Source organism: Archocentrus centrarchus, chromosome 1 (assembly GCF_007364275.1).
Source record: "Archocentrus centrarchus isolate MPI-CPG fArcCen1 chromosome 1, fArcCen1, whole genome shotgun sequence".
Lineage (NCBI taxonomy): Eukaryota > Metazoa > Chordata > Actinopteri > Cichliformes > Cichlidae > Archocentrus > Archocentrus centrarchus.
In genome coordinates this window covers 23,777,928-23,794,839 of record NC_044346.1, presented here as the reverse complement: position 1 = coordinate 23,794,839, position 16,912 = coordinate 23,777,928, and the positions used below count along the sequence as shown (strand labels likewise).

Genomic DNA, 16,912 nt, shown 5'->3' with positions numbered 1-16,912 from the left:
AACCTTTGGCTGTATTTCTCCAGAGGCAAGTGTGGAAAAAGGCGGGTGTAAGTATTTAATTTTGGGCGGAATTTAGCGACTGTGATTGCACAATGCGTTACTACAATACGATGGCAAAATCCACCTTGTATGTTGTTGGAAACACATGAGAAAATGTTTTTTATTAACGCAGTGGTTAATGATTACAAACTGTTAAGTGTATCATTCAGTTTTTTTATTAATTAAATAATTTGCAGTGCTCACACAATAAAAACCTCAAAATCAAACTGCACACAGATTTCATAAAACAAGATCAACATTACACAGAGTAGGTGAAAATTTAAAGACATTCTTTTAGTCCAGTTAAAGTCATCATTTATGCTCCTCTGGAAGTCCTGGAAGTGAGGAAAATGTAGTGAAGTATCTCCACAGGTTACACATTGGTCCTCAGCTGGTAATCTACAGAAAAAGACAATAGATACAAAACCCTGAAAAGTTAAAATCTGATTCAGTCATTACATCTGTATGAATATCCCCTCTTGCTTCAATAGTGCAATAGAAGTGTAATAGAAATTTACTAATGTACCTCCACTTTGTGTTATGTAGCGGACCCACGGTAAAGCCTGGTAACCACTTTTTTCTATGATCTTCATATACCGCACCTGATGGATAAGCGTAGCAAGACATACAAAGTGTTGAGGCAAGAAACCTAAGACTTGTACTGTCAAATGAAATTAAATCCAACTTCCCACAATCAGTACATCAACAGGACCAAAGGGGTGCACTACGAAGTGAGATTAATGGCTTAGTGAACTTCTGAGTTTTCTGTGTCAGGCCTGATTTAGACTTCTGCGCTGAATCTTTGTAGACTCCTTGTAGAGTGGCTGACGTAGTTGCTGGCATTTATGGTTGTGCAAGGTGCATTATATGTTAATTACAGTGTGGTTGTGTCCCAGTGCTGGGACCTTTTTCCCTCCTGGGTCCTCGCTCTTGGTTATGGGCGATTCTTTTTCGGATGCAAACATATTGGTCCCTCTAGTTTTCCACTTCTTTGTACATTCCAATAGTTTTTGCAGTCTCCCTTCAGGAATCTACTGACATTTGTGAGTCTTTATATTGATACTATGTTTATTATTCCCCATACTGAGATGATGCTTGTTATTCTCTCACTGATAAATTCAAAAACTACAGTGAATAGTATAGAGGTATCAACGGTGCTGAACAGGCCAATCCCAACCGTTACGGGCTCCGTCGACCCTATGTGTACTTACATTTTCTTGGGAGGTGCTGATCAGGTTACTGCATAGATTTCCGCTAAAGCATAAACCCCCAGTCATGAATGTGGTTCTCTTTTTACCGGACTAAATCACCACGGTAGCTTATGCTGAGCATATAACCTGGTCAGGAGCAGGGTTATGTTCAGAGTTCCACTTTAAAATAGGGGGTGGAAGTGCCACATTTTCAATTATTCTTTTATTTACAGCATGCTTTAAGTGCATTATAGACTGCTGTGGGAATAAGTTTTATATGTGCAAGTTGTTAAGCGGTACTTTCCTAAATCACCAAATAAAGCACAAACTGTGGATTGCATTGTCACAGCAATGTGCATGTATTAAATTGGTGATACAGAAAATGTCTAAATGTTGTTATTCTTGATTCTAATCTGCTGCCAAGTCTCTTTCACACTGCTGGAATTGCAGCAACTAGAACACAGAACACACACCAAGAATACTTATCAATAAAATTAATTTTACTTCAATTTGCCGGCAAACTACAGTGATTTCCACGTTTCCTTTATTAGGCTGTAGGACAATTACATTTAAGATTTAAATGTATCCAGTTTAAAGTTTCAGGGCTCTAATGTACAGCCATCACCTTAGAAATAAACAGCAGCACTGAGTGCGCACTCAGCAATAAAATTATTAACGTGAATTTAAATGTTTATTTTACTGAGAGGGGTAAAATAAATGATTTTCTGTAGTATAAATTTTTTGTCTTACTTGCAGTTTGTTATAATTTTGTTCTTTATAGATTTTTTAATAGGATATTATCATCATCATAATGCTTGACACTCATAGAGATCATTTTGTGCAGAAAAAGTCACATGACCTGTGAGCCTGAAGCAGAAAGGCCGGCCTAAAAGAGAAAATTGATAACCACCATCATGATACTCGTGATCTCCAACTGGGGTTTTAGGTTACGACAAGCGAGCAAAGACAAAGAAAGCCTGGCTATGCTGAACCTCATTTGTACCCCTCTGACTTAATTATGAACATGCTGCAAACTGCAAACACCCTAAGCCAAATAGAAAACTTCTCGGGTAATATTTAAAGCCTTATAAATAGTAAATAATACAAACAAATTACAAGATATACCATAAAGATACTTTGCTTGTAGTTCAGTCATACTACTTGGGTTATTTGGCATTAAAGGAAACTTACACACCTGTATTCCTGAGACTGTGAAGTACGGGATTTCAAATTTGACGGTAATAGGAGGTTTGCTTTCCTTCTCGTCACTCTCCACACTGGGCAAACCAAAATGAGCTCTCATGAGAAACTCTTTCCCTCCCTGTACAGATGGATGTGCACAAAGACAAAATGTGTTAAACACATGCAAATGTCACATGTTTAGTCCCATGCAGTCTGCAGTAGGTAGAACATGTTGTGAATTGCTTACAGGAAAAGACTTGATGGTCCACACCACCATGTTCTTCTCAGGCACATATTTGGCATTTCCCGTGCTGGTTTTGAACTTTGGTGAGTCAGCATCGCTGGGGACAGGGACCCTCACCTCTACGTTATTTGCCACAGACTGTTTTTTAAACTGTCCCTTTGCCTACAAAGAGAGCATGTTATAGTGGGATATCTTATAAAAACCAACTCTTTACTGTTGTTCAAGGGAGACCAACCCTGTCATTGGACAGGCAGGGTAAGGATTTTGGGGTTTTTTTGCAAGCTGACAAAGACTATTGGCAACTATGAACAATGGAAATCATTTTTTACTCTAACAGTTTGTTGGCAATTTTCAGAGTCCAGTTACACAATAGAAATAAATATAATTGTGGTTTAAAAAAACAAAAAAAAAAAGCTAAAATTGTACAGTACCTTAACCATAATTTCCACTCGACTGTGGGAGAATTTCTCTATGACCGATTCAATCCATATCAAAGGCTTCACCTGTAAAATACAATGGGTAGTGTTTAATTATACAAATGTCTTCACAAGCTAAAAATTGTATCTACATAACATGCAAATAATTCAGTTTAAATGTAAATTTAATCCATATGTTAACATGTATACTACTGTAACGTTCACCATGACTTCATTATTTTGATCACAGATATTTGAAATTCCAAAATCATGTAATTATCAAACTGTACTTTAAATAAGTAGCTTTTATAATTTCTCCAAATTTGGTTTCTTTCACTTTAATTAGCCTTTTAAAGAATCAGAATCAGGTTTATTTTGGCCAAGTATGTTTACACACACAAGGAATTTGGTTCCGGTTGATGGTGTCTCTCTAGTATTATACAGTGTCCTATAATTTAACTTAAATGCTATACAATATACAATACACAATATACAATACAGGTCTGGGAAGGGAAGGTGCAGTGTAATTTAAGAAATATACAATATCCAAAATCTAATAAATAATAAACTGAAATAAAGTGTAGTGTGCATTGTAGTGTAACAACAAAGTCTATATGATGTTTCTTTTCCTTATCAAATGAATTTCTGCTATCTAACAATCTAACATACTATTAAGAACCTATTAAAAAAACTGATAAATTGAACAAATATTTGAATTTGGTATGAATTTAAAAGTAATGAACTGGGCAGTACATGAGTATTGATGCGGTAGGACATAAGTTCAGACTCCCCATCTGGAGGAATGAAGGAGATTGTTCGATCGTTCTCAAAACGTGAGAGACGGACACACTGATGGAACTTCACATCCTCCATCATCACCGTCTTTCCTTTGTCACCTGAACATAAACCAACACGATGTATTTAAAGTAAAAATAAACAGCACCTACATGTTGTGTAATAAGATTGGAATAACACATAATAATGGTTACACAGTAGTTTTATACGTACGTCCAGAGAGGGCAAAGAGCACTCGATCATTGAGGCCCAGGCGCAGTTCGGGCATCCCTGACAGCATGGTCTTCAGCTTGATGCTGCCCACGATGTCACTGCTCATCACACTGCCATTAGCATTTACCTGAACAAAATGGATTATATATTTTTAAATCAAATAAATCACTTTAACTCAATTGATTTTGTCATTTTGGACAAATATTAAGGGGAAAAATGCTTAAAATAAAAACACTGACTCTCAAAAAGCATCTTATCACTTCAACTGACAAAGAGATTATTGGCTTTACTAACACACTGCTAAAAAAATTATCATTGCAGTATAACTTCAGGGATATCCATCTGTCCAGTTAGTTTCATTTCAGCTGCTTTGATGCAAATGAAAGTGACAACAGGTACGATGGAGAGGCAGCGACAAGACATCCTCCAAAAAGGAATGGATTGGAATGTGGTGGTCACAGTGTACCTTTGCTCTCTTCTTATCCCTCCTGACTGATTTTTCTCTAGTTTTGCTTTTTTGTTAGTGTCCTTGTCACTGCTAGAAGCATGGGACAGTACCTGCACCCATTCAGGTCTGACAGACAGTCTATCTCTTCCAGGAGGGCACATCCATACAGTACATACCATCACAACAAGGTTTGCTGTATCTTCCAGCACAGTCTCAAGAGTGTGGCGGAGATACCCAGTGGAGATACACCAGAATTGGCAGGTCTACCACTGGCACCCAGTTTTCTTTACAGATGAGAGAAGGTTCACACTGAGCATATGTGACAGATGTAAAAGAGTCTGGAGTCACTGTGGCAAACATTATGCTGCCTGCACTATCATCCAGCATGACTGGGTTGACAATGGGTAAGTGATGGCCCAGGGAGGCATGTCCTTGGAGGGTTGCACAGACCTTACTGAGCTACCCTGAATGCTGACAGGCACCAGGAAGAAATCCTCAGACCTACTGCAGGACCTTACACTGGTGCAGTAGACCCTGGTTTACTCCTGTTGCTGGACAATGCTCCACCTCATGAGACAAAATTGTGTAGGCAATTCCTGGATGACGAAGGCATTGATGCTACTGACTAGCCCTCACATTTGCCAGGCCTTAATTCAATTGAGAACAACTGGGAAAGTATAAATCAGCACATCCAACACCATTGAACAGCACCACAGACTGTTACAAGAGCTAACTGATGACCCGATCCAGGTCTGAGAGGAGATGCCACAGGAGCATGACCAAATGTGGGGGCCACACCAGCCTGTGATTTCCATTTTTAACTTTGGTTTCTGGTGTGATTTTGAATCCAGCCCTCAAAGGATTGATGAGATTCCACTGACCACTGTTACATCATTTCATTATCAACAAATTATACAATGTATGTCAGTAAAGATTTTTAACTTGAATACATTTCATTCATCAGAATCTGACGTGTGAGTTCAGTGTTCCCTACAATAAACATTTTATTACAGACAAATGCAATTGCACACCAATACAACTGATAACTAACTAATAAAAGGCTTCAGAATTGAATCAATACTGAACTGAACTGAGCTGAACCAATAATATTTAGTTTGAGAGCTCCCAGGAAATCTGTCCAAATCCCACAAATTACAACAGATGCATATTTACAAGAAAAATTGAAATTTATCTCTCAAGTAAGGTGCTATGCTAAATGCTAATTTGTTAAATGCATGATCAGCCCCATCGTTCTTCTTACCAGTACATTGATGGACTCAATGACATCAATGAAGACCTCATTCTTTTTATATCTGATACCCTCTGACCTCCAGGACACAGCATTCGTCACCGTTGTTGGGACCTTGCTCTTCGCCACCTCAAGCTTGGCACCTTCCTGAGTAATGTACCTGCAGCAAATGAGAAGTGAAGATGTGCTGTGATGCAACACCAGGCTTACTTAAAAAAAAAAAATTATATATATATATATATATATATATATATATATATATATATATATATATATATATATATATGCATCTTACTCTTGTAGGATCTTGCTGTCTGTAGTCTGAGGGAATCCAAAGTCCATAAGTTCATCCAGCAGTTCATAGACAACCACAAAATTATCCTGAATGCTCTCCTCTTCCAGCTCTTTGAAGTACTCTGTGAACACCTGCGTTGGCACATGCAAACATCGTCATTATCTGGGGAGGATTTGGGTAACTGCCAGTTTTCACTTTGAATTACGCCCAACCTTGACCGTCACCTTTCACTCACAACCCACAAAAACAAAAACATCTCCATGGAGACAGGACGCATAGGTAACAGGAAATATTTACATTACTCACCGCATTGGACATCACTCACCTCAACTAGTTTGTACAGAAATGCATAAACCAGGGAGGCATTGGAGTTCTTGTTTGTGGTAGCCACAACTGTACACAGATCAGGTCAAGGAATGTTCTAAAATTAAAGTCACTGCTATAAAAATCAAAGATTCATCTTTCCAAATGATTACCAATGATCATTTCTGCAAAGTATGTCATTATATACATGTACAACAATTAGGACAGGGATACGGTAGAGGTTGCTATGTTTGATCCACATGAAATGAATGTTGCCGTGTGAAATTACAGGACAGAGAAGTCCTTCCTCTTCATGCTGCATGAGTAAAGGCATGAAGTGGTCAACCTCTGACATGCCCACATCGCCTTTGTAGTTCCGACAAATCAGCACCTGAAAAAGGGAGAATACCAGCACGTGGTTATGAGACAACTATATGGTAAATTTAATATAGGAATTGCTCTATAGAGCAACTGCTAGTATCTTTTTTTTTTTTTTTAAAGACTGGGAGGCAATGAAATGTTAAAAAAAAAAAAGTTCAATTCGGGTCCCCTTCAGGACCATGGCTCAGACAGTTTGCACATGTGCTGAGGAGGGATAGTGGATAAACTGGACGAAGATGGAGCTGCCAGGCAGGAGGAAAAGAGGAAGACCACAGAGGAGGTTCATAGATGTAGTGAAGGAGGATGATCAAACAAGAAAAGTACTTTCAGATTATCTGATAATTACAATCAAACTGGCAAATGACTTTGTCTAAAGATGCGACGCCTACAAATACAGGAAAATAATATTTATGCAATGATATTTAATAATAGCAGAAAATCAAAGTATTTAACCACCAACATGACAACACATTTTGCCACACGTGCTGATACAATGAACCTCTAAAAGCTCCAAGTCTGCAGCGGACTCCTCTACTTTATTACAAATGACAAGAGATGAGTCCAATACACAAATCATAATATACACTTTATTGCCAAAAGTATTTACTCACATACCCGAATCATTGAATTCAGGTGTTCCAATCACTTCCATGGCCACAGGTGTATAAAATCAAGCACCTAGACATGCAGACTGCTTCTACAAACATTTGTGAAAGAATGGGTCGCTCTCAGGAGCTCAGTGAATCCCAGTGTGGTACCATGATAGGATGCCACCTGTGCAACGAGTCTAGTCGCGAAATTTCCTCACTACTAAATGATCCACAGTCAACTGCTGTATTATAACAAAGTGGAAACAATTGGGAACAACAACAACTCAGCCATGAAGTGGTAGGCCACATAAAATCACAGAGCAGGGTCAGTGGATGCTGAGGCACATAGTGCACAGAGGTCACCAACGTTTTGCAGAGTCAGTCACTAAAGACTTATAAACTTCTCGTGGCATTAAGATTAGCTCAAGAACAGTGTATAGAGAGTTTCCATGGCTGAGCAGCCACATCCAAGCCTCACATCACCAAGCACAATGCAAAGCGTCAGATGCAGTGGTGTAAAGTATGCTACCACTGGAATCTAGAGCAGTGGAGACGTGTTCTCTGGAGTGGCAAGTCACACTTCTCCATCTGGTAATCCGATAGATGAGTCTGGGTTTAGAAGTTGCCAGGAGAACGGTACTTGTCTGACTGCATTGTACCAAGTGTAAAGTTTGGTGACAGGGGGGATTATGGTGTGGGGCTGTTTTTCAGGAGTTGGACTCAGCCCCTTAGTTCAACATACAAACACATTTTGGACAATTTCATGCTCCCAACTTTGTGGGAACAGTTTGGGAATGGCCCCTTCCTGTTCCAACATGACTGCACACCAGTGCACAAAGCAAGGACCATAAAGACATGGATGAGCAAATTTGGTGTGGAAGATCTTGACTGGTCTGCACAGAGTCCTGACCTCAGCCTGATACCTGACACCACTGAGATGAATTAGAGCAGAGCCAGGCATCAGTGTCTGACCTCACAAATGCGCCTCTGGAAGAATGGTCAAAAATTCCCATAAATACTTGTAAATCTTGTGCAAAGCCTTCTCAGAAGAGTTGAAGCTGTTACAGCTGCAAAGGGCAGACATCACATTAAACCACATGAATTAAGAATGGGATGTTATTCAAGTTTATGTGTGTATGAAGGCAGATGAGCATATACTTGGCAAAACAGTGTATAGTGGAAGGGAAAACCCTGTATAAATAGGGCAATTTATACAGTTAAACTATTGTATAACTAAATATATATTAGTAGTAGTAGTAGTAGCAGTAGTAGTTCTAGCTGTAACATGCACAAAACCTCTGTGTTGTTGCCATATTCTATCTACTCCTGCTCATAGAAGTGATTGCTTGACTATTGTGAATGGAAATCATAAACCCTGTACTGTCTCTCTCTCTCATTTATTTCAAATGTATTAAAAAGTGGAACCCTTGAACAAAAGGATAATCTACTGCAGAGCTCTTTATAACGTTAGGATCCATAAATCCTTCTATTAGTTATTGATGGGACGCTGATTGTAGTATGACAGGTATAACAACACTCTACTTCACCCAGGAAATGCATGAGAAGGTAACATTAATGGCAGGATATTATTTAGTGCTTTAATAGGTCTGGGGAAAACAAAACAAAAACAATAACTGGTCTGAAGAGGTGCCTGTCATTGCATGGAGTGTAAAATAAAGTTTTTGATGAGCAGAGCTAATGTGCCAATCACAACTGAGACACCTCCAACACTCAGCTCTAGGTTGGCCATGTAACCGGAAGTAAAAAGTAAATAAAGGGTCAAAGAAAGACGCTGTTGCAAGGTCTGTCATTAATTTTTAACAACGCGTTTAATGTTTAACAGTTAAAGAAGCAGCGAAAACTCAAACACAACAGCCAAAGGAAAAACTGACAGTTAATTATTCCTGCCACGCATGCGGGAATAAGTCATTCAAAGTTGTCTACAATTAGCTCAGGATTTGCGCTTACCTTCCCCTTCAGATCCAGCACAAAGACAGCGGAGGCAGACATCGTGTGTGAACCCTGAGGACAACAGCGTGATCCTTCACGAAGCACCGAAACTCAGCTTAAAGCTCAACTCGAGACTTCGTCTCAGTTTTGTCGTAAAATGACAGAAACGTTTCAGCCTGGGGGTGATCACGGAATCCACGGTATCTTTTTCCTGGAGGTCCAGTGACGTCACAGCACGCAGGTGAAACATTAACTAGCTCACCTGAGCAAATGAATGCCAGGAGGCTGTGCTTCCCGCTTTATCCGCCAGAGTGCGCCACAAACACACAAATCATAGCAGGGACTTTCAGAAGTGTGTGACCTCATGATCTCTTTTGATTGAGAATAAAGACCAAGGTAATTATAATTAGACTAATAAATAAATAATAAGAAGAAAAAACCTTATTCATACAGTACTTTAAAAAAACTCTACTCTAAAAGTTGAAAAATTCAAACAGAAAGCAAAAAAAATAAAACAAGATAAAATTAAAATGAAGTTGAGGGACTCAAAAAAAAACACAAGATGCAAAACCCAGTGCAAAACCTCCATCCATGTCTATAAATATTTGATTAAAATACTCATAATTTTTACAGCGCAAACAGAATAGTTGTCAAACCCGCTGGTGTCAATAAATGGTTTTATATTTTGATAAAAATCTGAGTTGAAAACCCCTTGGCTAAGTTTGGCATAAACATGTTGTATGTTGGGGATTTGAAACTGTGTTTTGTTAGTTTTGTTTGATTGGCAGTGCAGTGGTTGAGCCCAGTCACTTCTGCTCAGCTTTGGTCTTTCTACCTAAAGTTTGCTTCTTCTGCCTGGGCTGATATCTTTTCTGGATCCCTCCAGCAATCCAGCTTTTACCCATATGAATGGGTAAGTGCGTTCAAACTTTTGACTGGTACTGTAGATGAGACCTGCAATGAACAACATATCAGTGTATTTGTAAGGTGTTATTAATCCCTCAAAGATAAAATCCTGCTCTAACTTTATCTGCGAGTGTGGCGTGCTGCCTTTGGCTTCAGGTTTGTAGAAACATTTGCTGCTCACGTGCTTTGAGAGCTAGGCTGAAAACCCCTGAGGGCCTCTCTGTGTGGTATTATGCTTGAGATCTCAGCCTCCATTTATCATCTGTGTGTAAAGAGGCTTGCCTTAGAATAACATGCGAGTGTGAATGTTTGCATCAGGGCACCAGATGGACATCAGTCATTTCCAGTATCCCACTCCTTTTTACAATATAGGTTTGGTTCCCCTCGTCACTGTTTGTCTAATGATAAATGACTATATTTGAGCTATAAATAAGATAGCCACACCTCAGGCATGTTGCATTCACACAACATATAAGCTACAGTAAGACTTACTCGAAACAGTCTGGTGGATCATGGTATCACTCATTTTATCTGATGCATTTTAATAAAAGTCATCACCACGTTGCTTTTTCCTTTTGAGGTCTAGAAAAGTTTCAGATGTCAGCTTCTTTGCAAAAATGATTCTGAGGTAACACAAAAACATTTTTGTTTATAAAAAAATTATTTTGCCCTTAACATTCAGCAACATGTAATACTGAGTACATCATTATTTGTTTATGTGATCTGCATTATACAGAAAAGAAAGAGAAAAACAGAAACAACTGTATTCCCCTTTTGTGGCCAAGGCCCAGCATATTCTTCCTGTACAGCTGCAGTTCTAAAATAAATTCCACATTTAACTTACTGGAATAGTAACAGGAGGTTTCCACTCCTAATTGTATAGAAATACTCCAGTTTTTTTTTTTTTTTTTTTGTTCATTTTCGTCCACTGAAACAGAATTGTTTTTCACCTGAGATGTCCCACAGAAGCTCAAATCCAGTGAGGCATTCAAGACAATCTACAAGAAAGTTTTTGGCAATATTCCAGCTCATTGTTTCCCACATTTTAGCTAAAGTGGAAATTAATCTAAGGTCCCAGCTTCTTATCTGAGAATTGGTCCAAAAAATTTTTTTTTAAATAAAATAGAACTTAAAATGATTTGCTCATTTTAAGTTTTTTATACAGAACAATGTGTTCAGAATACTCTAAAACAATGAAAATTATTTGTTGCAGTCCCAAAAAGCAGAAGTTTCCACAGTGCAATCAGCAGGAGATATTTGGGGGGCAAAACCTGGAGGCCCAAGAATATCTGAAGTAATACTTATTTTGAGCACATTTATTCATATATAATAGAGTAAGGACTTGAAAAATCTACAATATTTTTATACAGGCAGCTTGATAGCAATAGGAGATGGACAATTTAAATGAATTATCATTTCAGCAATTTGACACTCAAACTACTTAATCATGCTGATGAGTGTTAATAAAATACAGTAATTTACCAGTTATTTTACAGGATGCTTTCATGATACAGTAGGGTGGTATTTTTTACTTTGCAAAATCTGTATCCTGACTGATGAAACTCACTAAGATTATATTTCACCAAATTTTAAGCATGAACTAAGCCAAGAGTCCAAATTTTACTTATGTTGACTCAAGATTTGTATCATACCAAAAGATAACTCAATCCTTCTCTCTCCACAGGTGTTAAAGACGTTAGGAAGCTTGGATGTGATGACGGCCAGTTTCTCAGAGCATCTTGGTATGCATCATACGCGATAAATTGTAAAACAATATCATGATGCTATCAGTTTTATGTGAATGCAAAAGGATACTGCTGGGATAAGGGCGGTTCAGCTCAGCATGGTGGGTCAGGGTGAAAGAGATACCAGTGAAACGTGCCTTGATGAAGGCTGCGAAGCTTTGGACTTCATGTTGATGTACATGAGATGTACATGACTTTTGTCACATTTCCCCTCATCTGATGGAAGCTTCTCATTTTACAGTACCTTAAAACAAACAAAATTTTTACAGCTGCTGTATTCTCCTGTGCAGAGATAACCAACCTGTTTGGCCTCCACATTTTTAAACAAAAGCAAAACAGGTTATTGCTGTTACCTTGCCACCGGGACACGTGGTTCTCTGTTTAGTAACCTGACAAGGGGATATCTGTCCTCCATCCACCACCCATCCCCTCCCACTGCCAATTTTCAAGGACACTCCCCTTTGCTTACGAATCAGTGGTGTGAGATGTAGCGTCACCCTTTTTTTTTGCCATCGGGCCAATCGGAAGACAACAAACATTTGCAAATAGTGAGGTGATTAGACAATATAGATGACAGCCATAGCAGGGTACAGGTGTCATTAGTCACCTGAGCCTTCAGGGTATCTATTATCTCATGGGTATAGCAGACAATAGTACTCATTGTCAACAGTGATGCTGCTGGTGCTGGAAAAATAAGGCTTATCTTTCTGGATGCAATTTTAGGCCAAATCGTTTTCATCAAATTTGCAAACACAAGCTGAAAGAAAAGCGATTGGGCAAAAAATAGAGATGGCATTTGGCTGTGATCACATGTGATACTGCTGGGTGTGGAAACTTTGAGTGGAATGTGGATCCCAGTTCCTGACAGACAACATACCACAGCTTCCCAGTGAGTCAACATGATGAGGATGGTGCAGTGTGTACCATCATACGAGCAGGGCCCGTATGTGAAGTCAAATCATGCTTCAGCTCTCTGTCACCGATACAGTCACAAACCAATTCCTACGAGTCTCAGATTTTGAAATACTTTATGTTATGATGGTTTGCTTTGTGCCGTCATGAGGAGACATGTCTCTATAATATATAAATAGAAATACCTCTATATAGAGAAATATATAGATCAGAGTAAGGCTTTTAGAAAACAGTGACATAATGAAAGAGTTTTGACAACTCTCTCAGTCCTTTGAGGTGAACATTTGCAAAAACACGACCCAGCATGCAAATCCCTCATTTTTCCAAATCTTTACTACCATGATTTTTGCAGTTTTGAGTTACACTCACCAACCACTTTGTTAGGTACACATCTTCCACTAATATAATATAATTAGCCAATCACATGGCATCAAATTGGAGCATTTAAGCATGTAGACATGATCACAATGACCTAAATTCAAACTGAGTATCAGAATGGGGAAGAAAGGTGACGTAAGTGACTTTGACTGTGACGTGCTTGTTGGTGCCAGATGGGCTTGTCTGAGTTTTTTTAGGAACTGCTGTTCTACTGTGATTTTTACACAACTCAGAGAATGGTCTGAAAAAGAGAAAGTATCCAGTGAGCGGGTACAAATGCTTTCTTGAAGTCAGTGGATCAGTGGAGAATGACCAGACTGCTTTAAGCTGATAGGAAGGTAATAGTGAATCAAGTCCACTACAGTGCAGACAAAAAGACTGCTCCAGAAACTCTTGTGTGGGGTGTGTGAAAAGTAATATGACCCCATACTGCAAATTAAGTGTAACTGTGAGTCAGTTACCTTTACAAAGTGCTGCGTTTGTATTGTTTTGTTTTCTGAACTCCTCAAATCTTGTTCCTGAAAAATATCACTATATTTTAAAAAATAAAAAATGAATAAATAAAAATGTTACAAAAATGTTGTTTTAACACACACCCTATCACACACATCATCAGGGATGTACTCTGGGGTCATCTGGTCTTTCGACATCATCCACACTTGCCCAGGCAACCCATTCAGGAGTGATCCGTCCCCAGTTTGTGTCTAGGTAGCTTGTGTAACAACAGGTTGGCCCTTTGGATGCCTTCTCAGCTGCATCAGCGATATGCCTGATGGCTCTCTTGCTGCGCAATCCGCCAAGCCCCAGCAACTTGAGGGCCCAGTAGAGTCACTAGCCGGCAAAGCTTTGGCAGCTGACCTCGATGGAGGAGTAATGGCTCTTCTATCCCTTGCTTTGGCATTCACCTGTGAGCTTCTTGTACTTGACCCTCTAACTCTCAACCACTTGCCTTGATGACTGTAACAGTAGAACCATGGTGGTCACGGCTATGGTGTCAGGGAATTTGAGCTGTCTCCCCAGGTTGGCCTAGATCTGCTAGACCCGGGCTGTTGTGAGAAGCCCCCTGTTGGGTTTGTGTGCTGTAGTGGCTTCTCTCCAACTTTGGCAAAAGCAACAGAGCATTTTGCTGGTTGTTGCCTGCAGAGGGAGATCGCTGTGCTGATAACCTCTGAAATAACTCTCATCACCTGGTCGTGGTGCCACCGATAACGCCTCTATCCCAGGGCTTTTGGGCAACTGCATAAATGTGCTCTGGCTCTAGCTCTTCCCTGGCACAGCAGGCTTGTGGGGGGTTTCTGCTAGGCCCCAGGAGAACATATTGGTTGGGCTGGGGAGGGCATCATAGACTGACCGGATAAGAAACTTAATCCGGTGTGGCTCAGCCCCCCACTGCTCCAACCACGAGGTCTTCCGGTCCATTGCCTGCTCCCCTCGAGTCCTGGCCCTTTGCTGTTACATCCCAACTATCCTGCTGGAACGGGTTTCCTCCACCCCTGTTTGGATCTCCTCTCAACTTGTTTCCTTCCCTTGGGCACTGCCTTATTGAGATCTTGGAGAACTGCCAAATCCTGCCCGTCCTGTCTCCACTAACAAACTGTGCCACAGCCACTCTTTGCCTGATCAACACTCTCCTTACAATACATTTACAACACAATACCAAACCCACCCTGGAAACTAAACCAGCTGAAAACAAAACAAAAAGCAAAATAAAAGTAAAAACTAATAAAAATACAAAATTAAAATAATTCTTTTACCACAGGAACAATCTAGTGTTATAAGCTGATGGTGCTTTCACAAATCTTCCCAGTTTTCTTTACTTTTGCATCTTCACTGTTCATTTACAGTTTCTAAGTACCAGTGTCTTAAAACAAATACTTCCAGAGTCCTGTCTATTACTTACTATTACTAATATTTGTGAAATGTAAAATGATCTTTTGTTTCTTTTTGTCCTTTTCAACTTTCATCTTTTCTCCAACTATAGAATCAAGTTAAGCAGAGTAGGGTGCAGGTTTCAGCAGATTGTTTTTCATGGTGCTTTTAGTTGCTATGAAAGCTCTATCATTACTTCCTTAGTGACCATCACTACTGCTCTCTGCACTACAGCAGACTGAGCACCTTTTAGGAGAACCGGAGTTATGTAGGGGGATTATTAGATTTGTGAGGGGATGTGTTCTGGTTGCTCTCTTTTATGGGTGTATCAGGCCTACTCAGACTCTTCAGACAGTGCTGCCTTTTGAACAGTATCTGATATCTTTCTGCCTTCAATGACTGGGGTTGAATTATGGATGTATCCTGGCCACAGGGCATTAAGGTTAAATGCGTATGACCATTTATCTTTAGTAGAATTTCTTCCTATTTGCCCATTTGCTTATGGGCAATTAGGAAGAAATTCTACTCAGAAATCATCAAAAGAATAGATATTAAAGAGTGTTTTCAAACTTAAATCAATTTTAGGTCATTAAATAACATGCCAAGAATATAAACCACCAACTTAAGTCTCATTAGTAAAATCTTCCCCTTTGATCTGCAAAATTAGGACAGCTATTAAGATCCCAGTGAAAAAATAAGCATTAGATACATAGATACATACATTATTCTCTGATAATGTATGTATCTATGAGAAAGAAAAGAGAAAGAAGAGTGGCCTTTCTTCATTTGAGTGTTTTCAACCCTGCACCTCTCTGTAAAAGCAAAAACCAACAGGTGAAACCAGCCATTTATTTAAATAAGATCAAAACGATTTGTTTATGTTTGCTTATGGGCACGAGGTTCCCAGTTGTTCTCTGGAAAAATACAAAGGACAGAAATGCAGGTGGAGAGTTTGATGGTGATAAGTTGCAGCAATCAAACACTGTGTGTGCTTATGTTATTGTGTTTGGAAATAATGGCAGCCAACATAAGGATAAAATGATTTTATGGCCATCCATTATATCTTGTGTTAAATAATTAGCCCTGTCAGTGAAGAGCAAACATTCAGTGAGGTGGTCTGTTTAAACTTGTGCTTGAAAAAAGCAGACTCTGTGGATAAACGACACTTTTTTAAATTACAATATCATCAGAGCAGGGCATCTGAAAACATGTTTACTTCAAATTACAGCCTTATTAAAAATGGGATTAGTGAATTCATCCACTGTGGAACCTCTTCAATTAATATGCCACACTTTGAAACCTTCAAAAATAGCTCAGATTGTTCTTGGTCCAAGTGCAAGTACCTCCAGGGTGCAAGGTGCTAATGCGTTGATATCATTTAATTATTATGTTATTAACATAAAGAGGCCAATGCAATCCTCATAAAGCTACTTTCAGCTGCTCCCTATTCACAAAGGCTCACTCCAGTATTTGATTTGACACTTTTTTACACCAGATGCTCTTTCTGACATAATCCCGGGAAGAGACCTGCGTTTCCTCCAGGGATTAAAACGCGACGAAAATTTTTGTCACGACTTCACCTACGTCCAAGGTTCACAGAGAAGAGCAATAATCTGAAGAAGGTTGAAGCTCCAGCAACACTTGTGGTATGAACTTTATTATTTGACTAACACATTTTGGCCTGTTGTCGTTCTCCTAGGATTGAACTGGGGATCTTTTCCACGTCAGGCAAATGTGTAAATCAGTCACACTGTGGAGCCACTCAATGTGATGCTTATATAATAACTTTAGGATTTTTTTCTCCTGT

The 16,912-nt window shown here is 39.3% G+C and overlaps 1 protein-coding gene across 1 annotated transcript; it reads right to left on the bottom strand.

Annotated features, from left to right (window-relative positions):
* Positions 1 to 238: 238 nt before the first annotated feature.
* Positions 239 to 9,554, bottom strand: ap1m2 (adaptor related protein complex 1 subunit mu 2). Its single transcript, XM_030744019.1, has 12 exons — positions 9,314 to 9,554; positions 6,609 to 6,765; positions 6,397 to 6,464; positions 6,072 to 6,202; positions 5,789 to 5,936; positions 4,080 to 4,206; positions 3,825 to 3,967; positions 3,087 to 3,158; positions 2,659 to 2,817; positions 2,425 to 2,550; positions 566 to 641; positions 239 to 438 (listed from the first exon to the last, which is right to left on the bottom strand). The coding sequence occupies exons 1-12, from the start codon at positions 9,353 to 9,355 to the stop codon at positions 413 to 415; spliced, it is 1,275 nt and encodes a 424-aa protein (XP_030599879.1). The 5' UTR covers positions 9,356 to 9,554; the 3' UTR covers positions 239 to 412.
* Between the last annotated feature and the right edge of the window lie 7,358 nt (positions 9,555 to 16,912).